This window comes from Micromys minutus (genome assembly GCF_963924665.1).
Source record: "Micromys minutus genome assembly, chromosome: 9".
Taxonomy (NCBI): domain Eukaryota; kingdom Metazoa; phylum Chordata; class Mammalia; order Rodentia; family Muridae; genus Micromys; species Micromys minutus.
This window is the reverse complement of record NC_137978.1, coordinates 63,052,833-63,065,261: the sequence shown is the minus strand read 5'-3', so window position 1 is coordinate 63,065,261 and position 12,429 is coordinate 63,052,833. Positions and strand designations below refer to the sequence as shown.

Genomic DNA, 12,429 nt, shown 5'->3' with positions numbered 1-12,429 from the left:
TGTCGATAGGACCTGAACACAGGCCCTTAACAAAGCCCCTCCTTCAGTGCCGGCCCCTTGAGAACCAAACTTCCCACACTCTGATAAGTGTCCTGCTTCCTCGAGTCCAGGATGACAGCTTTGCTGTTTTCAATTCTGGTCATAATAGAGTCAAGGCCCTAAAAATAGCCAGCAAGGAAGCCTGCAGACGGGGTTTGGATTATCTGAGTGACTTTGACCAACACGGCTGTCACCTAGCCATTGTGAAGGACATCTGTGGCTCGAGGTTCACATGGCGTGTGGTGAAATACCTCCAGGGCTAATAGCTGACTGCCCTTGTAATGAACTAGGAAGCAGAGTCTTCTGAGGGCACTAAAGTTGTCATAGACTAAACAAGGCACCAGGCGGTTAGACAGAACCCATCAACTCAGATACACAGAAGCAGTCAAAAGGGGGCAGCCAGAGAGCATGGTTTTCTATTCTCTGTCCCTGGGCCTCTGTTTCCAGATTCCTCTTGAAGCATCCCAAAACAAAAGGAAAGCTGTAGAGAGCACCTCCCACCTGCCTAAGGGGTGATGCTGGGGTGGGAAGGCCACATGCACGCCCCTGCCAACAGGTCCTGGAGAGATGCTTGTGCTGAGTCACGCCTGAGCATTGCACCCTTGGGGAGCTCTCCAGTGCTCTGTGAAGGACAAGAGGCCTGCACGCCTATTCACAGTGTAGCCCCTGCTCCTGGTGGATGGCAGACCCTCACCACTGATTTACCAACAACCGTGTAGCCAGGAGGATGCCTGCCAGGTTAAATCAAACGATACTGCTCGGGCTCTGCACGTTAGGCAAACACTCTCCACTGGGCACAGTCCTAGGCCCCTTTTAAGTTTTATCTAGAGACACGTTCTCATTAAGTTCCCAGGCTGGTGTCCGATCTCCAACTTCAGCTTCCCGAGTCGTTAGAGGTGCATCCCATCCCGCCCAGCCTCAGTCCAATAATGTTGTAGACAAAAGACTGGTAGGTTTGTTTGTTTGTTTGTTTGTTTCTGTAAAGGGCCAGATGGTGGTTATTCTTGCGGCTCGTACAGAAACGGTTATAACCTTGGCTGTGCCATAAGCGTGGGAAAGTAGCCGAGTGTAGCTGCCTTTACGGTAAAGCTCAAATCACACGAACCTGCAGCTGTCTCTGCTCTGCCTGTCCATCTGCCTAGTCCTTGGTGCAGACGGCCTCTGCTGGCCCCTGTGGTGGTTACTTCCCTTCTTGGAGTGACGAAACCAGCTGAAGGGGGTGGTGGTGGTGATTTCTGGTTCTGTTTGAAGATATCGTGCTGGGGAGGGCATGGGAGCAGGAGGGGCTGCTCTGTGCAAAGCAGCCAGGAAGCAGCTGCTGGCTGGTGCTGCCCGCTCCCTTCTTATTCAGCCCATGGGGTGACGATGCTCACATTCAGGGTAGGTCTTCTCTTCTTAGCTAAACCTTTATGGAAACACAGTCACAGATAGTTGTTCATTGAGGAAATTTCATCTTAGACATTTAAGGTAGTTTTTTTTTTTTTTTTAAGGGGGGTCTGGTTTTGTTTTTTTTTTTTTTTTTTTTTAGATTGTAAAATCCACTTTAGCCAACTTTAGATAGTTGTCAGAAAAGTCTTACATCAGCTGTGCTTCCTGCATCCGCCCCTGGTGTCCCAGCTGCCCCCATCCACCCAGATCTGATTTCATTCCCAGAATTTTGCTTTTCTGGAAGCTTCTGGAAGACTAACTGGGATGTAGCCTTCTATGTCTTAGTGTTGTCGTGACCAAAAATACCTGATGTAGAACGGACTAAAGAGTTTATGGCGGTGGTGGGGCTTGGCAGGGACCCACTGAGCATGCTCAGGACCCATAACTGGAGTTACAGTGCTTACCACTGTGTCTTAGACTCTTCTGATGCTGTGATAAAATACTGACAAAGTCAACCTAAGGGAGAAAGGTTCATTTAGTACACGGCTCAAGGAACAGTCCGTGGTGGCTGGGAGGTCAAGACAGCCTGGAGCAGCCGCTCACCCTACACCCAAAGTAAGAGACGCAGGTCACCGAATGCTTCTCTGTGCTCAGGCTGCTTTATCATACACAGACCAGGATACCAGCTCAGAGAGAACAGCCAGCCCACAGCAAAGACTGCTCTTCCTTCACAAATGCATGTAGTCAGAATAACCCTCCACAGACATGCCCAGAGGCCAGAAGATCTGGTGGAAACCTAAACTGTTACAGTCTTGATTATTATTTTTAAGAAGCGTGCAAGGAGTTTTAGAAAGACTCCTCCAATCCTAAATTTTATTTTTGCAAGTGTACAATGTGTGAGACTGTGCATAAATGCATGCCGGAGGTGGATGTCTTCTCCTGTTGCTCCCCACTTACATCATGAGGCAGGGCCTCTCACTGAGTCACCCGGAATCCTCCTGTTTCTGTCTCCCCTGCACTGAGATTGCAGGCCCATGTCACTGTGCTCCGCCTTTTTATATGTGTGCTGGGGTTAGGCTCGTGTTCTCACACGTGTTCTCACACGTGTTCTCACACGTGTTCTCACACTTGCACACTGCACAGCGCTGCTAACCAGAACAGAACCATCAGCCCTCCCCTATGTGTAGGAGATCCAGGAGTGGGTGGGCATAGCTGAGCCGAGGTTCAGCCGCTGTCCACAGCTCTGGGGTCTCCCAGACATGAAACAGGGGCAGTGGTTGGATATTGGTGAGGGAAGATGATGCTTTAGGGGCTGGCGAGCTATCACTCGGCGGTGAGAGGGGTTGGTGAGGGGTTGGTGATATTGCAGAGAGCCCTAGTCTGGTTCTCAGCACCGTGCCGTGTGGCCCTCACCTCACGGTGAAGATCTAACCTCCTAGATAGATAACAGGGGATCTAACACCCTCTTCTGGGCTGTGAGCAGCTGCTCTCATGCATGCATGCGCGCGCGCGCACACACACACACACACACACAGTTAAAATTAGATATTTAGGGTCTACAGGATGGCACAGCCGGTAAAGGTGTTTTCCCTCAGCCTCCACATCTGAGCTTGGTCTCCCAGACCACAAAGAGAACACACTCCTGCACTTTGTCCCTCTGGCCGCACGTGTGCAGGCACATAAATAACTATCATACTGTTTTTAAGATCCTATTTTACCCGGAACCCCCCTCCCACTTCCCCGTACCAGGTATGAGGTCCATAACTGATTCGTGCTGTTGATAGTAGACAGTTCTCTAAGATGTCACCAAGGTGCGAGGCCCAACTATGACTAGGAGATAATCAGGTCTCAGGGTGAGTCTCATCGTAACTTACAACGCTATTTGGATGCATTGTGTGGAGGCCAATGCTGCCTGCCTTCCCAGTCTGCACACCCCACCTCCATGTCTGGTACAAGGTCGGGGGTGGGGAGCAGAAAAGCGAGTTTGAAGGTTTGTTTTTGTTTGGCTTTGTTTCTCCGGAACTCACCTGTCCTGCGGCCTTCTGCTTGCAGGTGAACATGATGACCTTGGCCGAGCACATTATCGAGGCCACACCGGACCGAATCAAGCAGGAGAACTTTGTGCCCATGGAGTCGTCGGCCTTGGAAAGAACAGATCCGGCCACCATTAGCAATACAATGAGCTGGCTGGCCAGTTACCTAGCTGATGCTGACCGTCTGCCCAGTGCTGCCCACATCAGGTTGGGAAGACCTGGGGTCGGGGATCCTCTGACCAGGATAAAGGCCTGGATTTAACTGGAGGCAGGGAGGCCGGGAGGCCAAGGGTAAAGAGAGACTTTCCCTGGGAAAACACAGGACATACTGCCACTTCCAGACCCTGGTTCTGCCTCTCTCCCTCTGTTGCTTTCTCCCACATCAGTGTTTATAAGGGGCAGTGTCATGGGGCTGGAGAGATGGATCAGTGGTTAAGAGCACTGACTGACCTTCCAGAGGCCCACAGTTCAAGTCCCAGCAACCACGTGGTGGCTAGCCATCTATAATGGGATCCAATGCCCTCTTCTGGCACACATGTGCACATGCAGATAGAGCACTCGTACATAAAATAAATGTTTTTTTTAATAAAAGAACTAATGCCAGCTCAGGATACTCCTGCTTCCTTAGTATTCAGCACGGTGCTAAACTGGATAATAGGTGCTCAGTAGGAGCTTCACTGAGGTGCAGCCAGAGTGTGTTTAGCTACCCACAAACAGAGTGGAGCATCTTACTGGCCCAGGTAGCTTCGGGTGGATCCTGTCTTGTCTAATTAATTACTGGGGCATTAATTAATGGACCACCCTCTCTTTCTCCTCTTGTTTTAGGAGCACGTACACTGAGCCCCTAACTCCGTCTTCTAACGCCAGCTTGAGTCCCGCAGGCTCTCCAGTCAGTGAGGTGGCTTTCGAGAAACCCAGCCTTCCCTCTGCGGCAGACTGGTCAGAATTCCTGAGTGCGTCCACCGGCGAGAAGGTGGAAAACGAGCTTGCTCAGCTCACACTGTCCGACCACGAGCAGAGAGAACTCTATGAAGCTGCCCGGCTTGTCCAGACAGCCTTCCGGAAGTACAAGGTAAAGGAGGAGCATCTGCATCCCGGCCCCGCTTTCCCGTGGTTTGTGGTTTGATAATGTGTCTATTGGAAGATGTTCTGTTATGTTGTATTATTAGCATAATAACTTTAGGAGTTTTAGTCAAAGAAAACCAGTGGAGTGGCTCTTGTCATCTTATTGTTGATAAGCTGACACCTCAGGGTCCCAAGGGAAGTATGGCCTAAATCAGGACCTGAGACCGTGGGCTGTCCTGAGCCCCTAGGGACCTAAGGACTGTTGACTGCCCTGAGAACTCGGTCATCGTCTTAAGACAAATGCTTTCATTGGGGTGGGGCTGAGCCAGGGTGGGAATCTGTTATCTTCTACACATGCCTAATGGAATATATCACTGTCCAGAGGTATTTAAAAAAAAAAAAAAGTAGCTGGCCTATTTGGGAAAGACTGCGGAGAGTCTGAAAGATTAGTAGTGCAATACCTAATTTGTTTAAAACCTCTTAAATGCATATTTCTAGGCCTCCTAACATCCAAATATGGTTTGACTTTTAAAAGCAAAGATAGTTGGAGATTTTGTTCTGAAATTTTCTTTTTCTTAATTTATAGTGACCGTTGTCAATGTGGTTCAGTAAACCTGGTTTTTTAATTCTTGGATCAGGTACATGACACAAGTAAAGGTTTTAACTTGGTGTATGTTGACAGTTCTTTGTGTGTGTGTGTGTGTGTGTGTGTGTGTGTGTATACAATTTACACGTAACAATTTAGTCATTTGAGGGTGTCAGATTCCCCAGAGCTGGAGTTGCAGACAGTTGTGAGCTGCCGTGCGGTTGCTGGGAGTTAAACTCAGGGTCTCTGGAAGAGCAGCCAGTGCTTAACTGCTGAGCCTTCTCTCTAGCCTCCATCTGTTGATCCTTGTGTTAGCTTGGATGACATGAGTTAAGGTTCGAGCTGTCTGCATGTCGACAGTTCTCCGGTCAGTTCATTGATCTCCCTTGCCTCACCTTTCAGGGCAGACCCCTGCGGGAACAGCAGGAAGTGGCTGCTGCCGTCATCCAGCGCTGTTACAGGAAGTACAAACAGGTAGGCTTGGCTGAGTGTCTCAGAAGGGAAGGGCACCATCTAAGCCACCCTGGCTCAGAGGAAGATGCTGCTGTGCTGTTTGGCTGAAAAGCACCACCTCTAGCTCCTGATAACAAGGACCTAACTTGAATTGCTGTAATTCAGAACCATAGGGAAAGAACAGCAGCCTGACCCCGAGCCTTAGCCAATAAGGGCAAGAATAGCAGGCAGGCCTGTCTCATGGAGGCCTCGCTGCCAGCTTGTGGGGCAGCCGGACTACATGGAGGGACAGGGTATGCCAGTCTTCCAGGAGCACCGTAGCCTCAAGAGTTACTCCAAGCAATTTTTTTTTTTGCCATTCAAGGAAGAAGCAGGCTTGGAAAAATGAAGCAGAGTTTGTAGATATCGAGGTGGTTATAAAATACTGGAACTTCCTCATTGAGTTTAGACTCAATATTAAACCTCAGACCTTTCACTGGGGAAAGTGGCACAAGCCTCTGGTCCCAGCCCTCAGAGAGTAAGACAGAGGGTTGGCGAGTTCAAGGCTGACCTGGCTGGACACACTCTGACACACACTAACAGGTGGCTCTGGGAAAGGTTTTAGATAAAAAACCTTGGAATTATTTTTTTGGACTTGAGTCACCCTTACATTGTTATGGAAAGGAGATCGTGTGTTAGCTTGTATATTAACTACAGAGAAATTTGGGGTGTGCTCTCCCTCTGACCCAGGTTTTTGGTTCCTAACACATGTTACTGTTTTGTTTTGTTTTCCAAACTTCTTTAAACTCTATAAAGGGCAGGGAGGCAGGGGTTTCCAGCTCTGGCCAGTTGAGTCTGAGATCCCAGACACTGAAGGTTTATTGTGTAAAACGCTGACACCACGGTCCCTTTGTCTCTGTGATTGGTGGGCAGACTTCATGTTAGCACTAGATTATGTCATATTCAAGTCTGTGGTGATAGCAGGTATTTATTTGTTTAAAAAAAAAAAAGAAGTAAAAGATCCCTGCTGAGCGAATGTTGCCAGGAAGCATTGTCTTTAGGAGTGGCTGAGAAGTGTAAGAACAGTATTTCGGATGGTATTTCGGAAGGTGGAAGATACTAAGACAGCTGCCTTCTTGTTGCTTTGGTTTTGGTTGGGAGTTGTCCCAGTTCTGGGTCTCTTTGGTTCATTCTCTATATCGGGCAAACTAACATTAACTCTGTATTCTCTGTTTCTCCCCCAAGCTGACATGGATAGCCTTGAAGGTAATGGCACACCAAGTTCTCTCACAAACCATTTCACCAGAGTCATGAATGTCATGCTCGTCACCAGCCACAAGGGGGCGGGGTCATTAAGATGGCACATTCATCAAACACCCCTTTGCTAAGCCGCTCAGATCTGTTCTTGGGGACCTGTGGTTTTTCTAGTGGAGGCATTAATTACAGGCGGACATTTTCATTGCCAGGGAAGTCCATCAAAGCTGGTAACTTTGGACTTAGTGAATATTAAGCAAATACCTAATCTCTGTGGTGGGCTTCACCGTGGCCTCAGGGACCAGAACATGAACTGTGTGTTCAGAACACAATGCTATGATCCATGGATGCTTCGTAAGCCACAGTGTTCTTACCTTAAAGGACTTTCAGATGGGTGGAAAGGAATCTAAAGCAGGTCAGGGGAGACCAGATTTGCTTTTGGGACATCCCGAGAAGTCAGCTTCCTTTCCTCGTGTTACGGCACAGCTGGCGATGTGGTTAGGCATGGGATTAGGGTTCTGAGTGGTTGGTCCCTTAACAGTAATAAGTTGCCATAAGCAAAGGGCTTCGTGTGACTTGTTCACTATGTCAGAAACTCCCACATGGCATGGTGAGCGAGCTTTGTGTTCTTAGGGCCAAAAGACTGATTCAGAAGCCAGGCCCGGCTCCTGTCCCTTCCTCAGATCTGTGGTTGTGGAGTAGGTTGGTTGAGGGCCTCTGACAGCCTCCCAGGGTTCATTCCCAGGCCTCCTGCATGGGTCTGACGAGTGTTGTCACTCTTTCCCAGGGTGGAACGACTTAAAAGTGTCAGCGTTTCATGATAAGCCTCGTATTTGGGACCTTGAAACTCTGTCAGAAACTTGTGGCATGGAGCAAATTAGAAAGAGGTGCTGACTGCTAGGCAGCTCTTTGTGTGAGTGGAGTCAAGACAGTAAGAATTAAAATGTTTCCAAATTGGATTGTAAATTCTCCTCTTAAAGGCAGCTTAAACTTTTAACATTTTAAATGCCTTTGGGAATCTTGAAGAGAGGCAAACATGTTGCTGTGTGAGGATGGAGACTTAGTGTCACCTGCAGGCCAGCCTGGAGGTGGTTCTTTGCATTTTGGGAGAATACAGGAAACTTACTGTCAGCATCCTGAGGTCAGCTCCTAGCAGAGACTGGGGTAGGAGGGAAGGAGGGGCTCTTACCTCCTAAGCTCAGAGGACTTCCAACTCTTGTTGTTACTGTCCCGTTCCTTCTGTGTCCTCCGCAGTATGCACTTTACAAAAAGATGACACAGGCGGCCATCCTGATCCAGAGCAAATTCCGAAGTTACTACGAGCAGAAGCGGTTCCAGCAGAGCCGGCGCGCTGCAGTGCTGATTCAGAACTTCTACCGGAGTTACAAGAAGTGCGGCAGGAGACGGCCAGCCCGCAGGACAGCGGTCATTGTGCAGCAAAAGCTCAGGTGGGTCACGAGCCTGCAGGCTTTGATAGAGGAGCTGGCTGGGGTGCTATCTAGAGCTGCCTCTGTGCAGGGCCTGAAGCATGGCAGCACCTTCCTTTCTAGCGTAGTCTAGGCGTTGTGGCTTTGTCTGACAGTACCTGTGCTTAGTCTCTTAGAGGTCCTTTCTCTTAACTGCTACATGGTATCATTTTTATGCCATTGGCCAACTTCAATATAGATCAGAATTTGCCAGGACCAGAGTTTGTACTTAAATAGCCGTTCTGCGGTGTTCTGAACTTTGGTCCACTTACTCCCTAATGACCCTGGGAGAGTCCATAGGGCTCCGCGATTGCAGTTTAGAAAGTGAGAGACTAAAGATGAAAAACAGGTAATAGACCAAAGAGAGTATCAAGCTCAGAATTAACTCCGAAACTGAAGAAGTCTAGCTAGCATCAAAAGGCCCGTTTCCACAAAAACAAACAGGGAACAACCTGGGTATGGTGGTACACGCCTTGTAATCCCAACACTCTAGAGGCTAACCTGGCCTACAGAGAAACTGTCTTACCTTAGACAAAGCAGTAAGTTGTAAGGGCATATGGAGGGACCATCTTATTTTTAGTCTTCATATTGTCTCCTTAAAATGTGGGAGAGAGCCATAGCTCATGTGCAAAACCCTGGGCTCCATTTCCTGTATCACATAAACTGCTCCAGTGTGCATGCCTGTAGTGTCCAGCAGTTGGGAGAAGAGGGCAGGGGGATCCGGAGTTCAGAAGTCTCCCCTACACTGTGGATCTGATGCCAGCCTGAGATGCATGAGGCACTGTCCCAAACAAACTCAAGAAAACAAAGCCGAGGCTTGGGAGTGTCCCCAGGCCGATCTCGGCACCGGGGGAGCTCTGTGCACTTGGCGATTAGATTTGTGACACCCGTTTAACTGCAAGCCGCCTCTGGCTATAGATCGGGTTGGTTCAGGGTCTGCACTGTAAGCTTTCTTGGGACCTTTTTTGTGACAACAATGTTCTGGCTTTTCCAGGAGCAGTTTGCTGACCAAAAAGCAGGACCAAGCTGCTCGAAAAATAATGAGGTTTCTGCGCCGCTGTCGCCACAGGTACCCCAAGCCCTTATCTATTGTGTTCATGGGGAATGATAGGACAGCCTGACCTTTCTAACCGTTTGCTGCTTCTGTGTCATGCTGGTGACCTCCAGCAAGCATGGGGCAGGCACTCGAGGTTGTAATAGGATGGTGGCATCTTGGGAAGGGTGTGTGTGTCTGACCACAGAGACCCTCCCTCCCCAGTGGTGTTTTTCTGTTTTGATTTGGGCATGAATGTAGTTAACTCAGACTAGCTTTTAGTTCCAAGTTTCTTTTTAAACCTGTCATTCGTACACCAGTTTGCACTGTGGTCTGCTAATAGGCATCTACACAGAAAGTCAAGGATGAGAAAGGTCTAGGTTCTCACATGCGGAATTTCTACTAAGTGGCTGGTGCCCTCTGCTGGATACGTAGAAGATAGCACCTCCACTCAGTTTACCACAGAGCCAGCCTGATTTGGTCCGAGGTGAGGGCAGGGAACACAGAGGGAAAGACAGCCTGTTGGTCCCTGAGGACATAACGTGCTTTCATGGAGCCTAGCTAGAGGAGCGTCTCCTCAAACGTGAGCGTTCTTGCTGAAGACTTAGACGTCTGGGCTGGGGGGAGGGGCTTGCTTTCTCTCTGTAGATGGAGCCTGGAGTCCGCAGTGGTGGCCTTTAGAACTGCAGAGAGGGAGTGTGTGTTTCCGAAGCAGTCAAGAGCTGTGCAGTTGAGAGCCGCAGACTCTGGCCCTGCGCTGTCTGCTTTTCCTCCTGTCTAACCATCCCCTCATTCCTCAGAGACCTCACGTCAGGTTCTCTCTCTCCCTCCTAAAGCCTTTCATGTGCCTCTGAGACTTACAGTTTTAGCTGGGAACTTGACTTATTCCCACTTAACACAGACACACATCTGTATGACCGTAGAAAGGAGCAGTCATAAGAGCCGCTACGTCAGCAGTAGTAGGAAACCTTAGAGAGTGGCTTCGGGTGCTGGGCGTTCTCTAGATGGGACCCAAGTTGGCAGGCCCATGCCCTGTCTGCTCCCCCGTGCCTTGGATCAAGGTCTTCCTCTGCTCTCCTCCACCTGCCCCTCCCCAGCCCCTCCCACCCTAAGAGCTAGCACAGGAAACGCAAGTGTAAATAAGCTGACTGAAAAAGGCCGGGCAGGAAACAGTAAACTACAGGGTACGATCTCATGTAATGAGAGGGATCCTCCAAGTCTCCTCAAAGCTGGTCAGTCTCCTGTCTCTGCTGTTAAGCTGCACCTTTCAGTTGGCAGTCAAGCAGTTATGACTTGGTAGAGTAACTGAGTTTCTTGGGTTGTTTACCTTGGACTCCCCCGGGTAACTTTCCTTACCTCCTCATGAGTCCAGTTCCTCCTTTTTGTTTTGCCTGCAGAATGAAACCCCCCAACACACTGCGCAGCACAGAGACTAGTAGACTTAGCCCCCCATGGTGCAGAGCGGTCACTCTGCTTTGTGAGACTGGTTCATCTGGTCCAGACCCTAATGTTGCTTTTGAGACTGTTTTCCATAAACAGGACCATCCGTGGGTCAAACTGTGCTATGCTCTATCCAAGTTGTTCCTTGAGTCCAGACGTGTGTGAGAAATGCAGTGTGAGCAGAACTCCCCGAGTTCTTCGCTGACTTTCCAACGCGTGTTCTTTTGAGGGAGTGTGCTGTGTTTACAGTGGAGGAGTCAGTGTAAGATACTTGAAGTACGATTGTGTAAAAGACTGCTTGCTAAAGTAGGCTGGACAGAGGAATCCCTCTCTTAACTTTAAACCAGCTGAGGAATTTGCCGAAGATCTCACCTGTCCTGACTTCACATTTTAACCAGCCCATCCTCACGGAGGCTGGCGGGGTCTCCTGGGAAGGGGAGCAGTCCGGTCTGGGGCTCTTTCTGCTCCACCATTTGCAGCAAAATAAAGACTGTTGCTCTTTCCTGGTTCAGATGGCAGTAGGAGGCACACTCGGACAGCAGGAGCCTCTGTGTGCCGGCTGCGCAGTGTGCGCTGCTCGCTTCCGGCTTCTGTCTGTCTGCTGAACATATTTTGATAAGGAGTCCAGTGAAGTCCAACTTGTGTTTTCCCTCAGATGTGTGCAACCCATTCTGGTTTACTTAGTGTTACTTTCATAAGCGGAACTGCCATGGCTGTTGCCTTTTAGGATCATTACAGTCTGGGTTAAGTAGGAAACCTCATGACACCCTCTCAACAAGGTAGGTAGACAGTGGTCTGAGGAGTCAGCAGGACCCATTTCTAAGTCATGTGATCACAACGGATTTTTAAAAGTTGACGGGTTTTCTTCCTGCTTGTCCCCATTCCTGCCACCACCCTTCTCGGCCTTCCCCACAAGAGAAACCACCTGCCGGTGACATGTCTTTGGGTGACTTAAAGCTATTGATAAGATTTCTGCCGTGACCCTCACATGCTAATAAAGCTATTGATAAGATTTCTGCCGTGACCCTCACATGCTAATAGCTCTCTGGTGTTGTTTTACTGTCTAAAGCCCCCTGGTGGACCATAGGCTGTACAAAAGGGTGAGTTTAGCTGCCTGCTAGCCAGTTTCTCCTTATCTTCCATTTTCAATATTTTGCTTTTTGCTTGCTTGCATGGGGCTGCAGCGTAGGTATGCCAGTAAGTTTCACATCCATTCTGAATGAAATTAAAACAAAATAAAAACTAACCCTGAGTACTAACCCTGCTGTCTATGCAACAGGAGAGCAGCCACTTACAGTTGATGTGCACATGCATGAAGAAGTGAGGGAGGGACCTTCTGAGACCACCGCCCAGCATGCTTAGGCCAGGCGGAGCGCCTTCCACACAGGCCTTCCTGCTGATGCTCAGCAGCGTTACGGGAAAACATTAAGCAAGTGGCTTTGTAACTACAGTACTTCACCATGTCAGATTTCCTCAAAACTGGTCAAAATTTCTTAGGCAAAAAAAAAAAAAAAAAAAAAAAAAAAAAAAAAAAATCAAAATCAAAACTCATTAGAAAGTGCTAGGGTGGGAAAAAATTATTTATTTACAGATACTACTTCCCTGGTACCCTGCCTAGAACTTCAGTTTCTAAACCTCTCTATCCTTGTGGTGTGAGGTAAGTCAGGATACAAAGCTGTCCTACAGAACCTGCCTAGGACACTTGAGTACACG

The 12,429-nt window shown here is 48.9% G+C and overlaps 1 protein-coding gene across 11 annotated transcripts in view; it reads left to right on the top strand.

Annotated features, from left to right (window-relative positions):
* The window catches only part of CAMTA1 (calmodulin binding transcription activator 1), a 773,163-nt gene that overhangs the window by 749,608 nt on the left and 11,126 nt on the right, over positions 1 to 12,429 (top strand). For 4 of the 11 annotated variants that reach the window (XM_080921358.1, XM_080921355.1, XM_080921349.1 and 1 more), the window contains 5 exons: positions 3,460 to 3,647; positions 4,266 to 4,512; positions 5,494 to 5,565; positions 8,032 to 8,225; positions 9,238 to 9,312. In XM_080921358.1, the coding sequence (XP_080777484.1) occupies positions 3,460 to 3,647; positions 4,266 to 4,512; positions 5,494 to 5,565; positions 8,032 to 8,225; positions 9,238 to 9,312 (776 nt within the window). Of the gene's footprint in view, positions 1 to 3,459; positions 3,648 to 4,265; positions 4,513 to 5,493; positions 5,566 to 6,768; positions 6,790 to 8,031; positions 8,226 to 9,237; positions 9,313 to 11,785; positions 11,817 to 12,429 lie in introns of all 11 variants that reach the window. The other 7 variants (XM_080921353.1, XM_080921348.1, XM_080921352.1 and 4 more) reach the window with 5 other exon arrangements.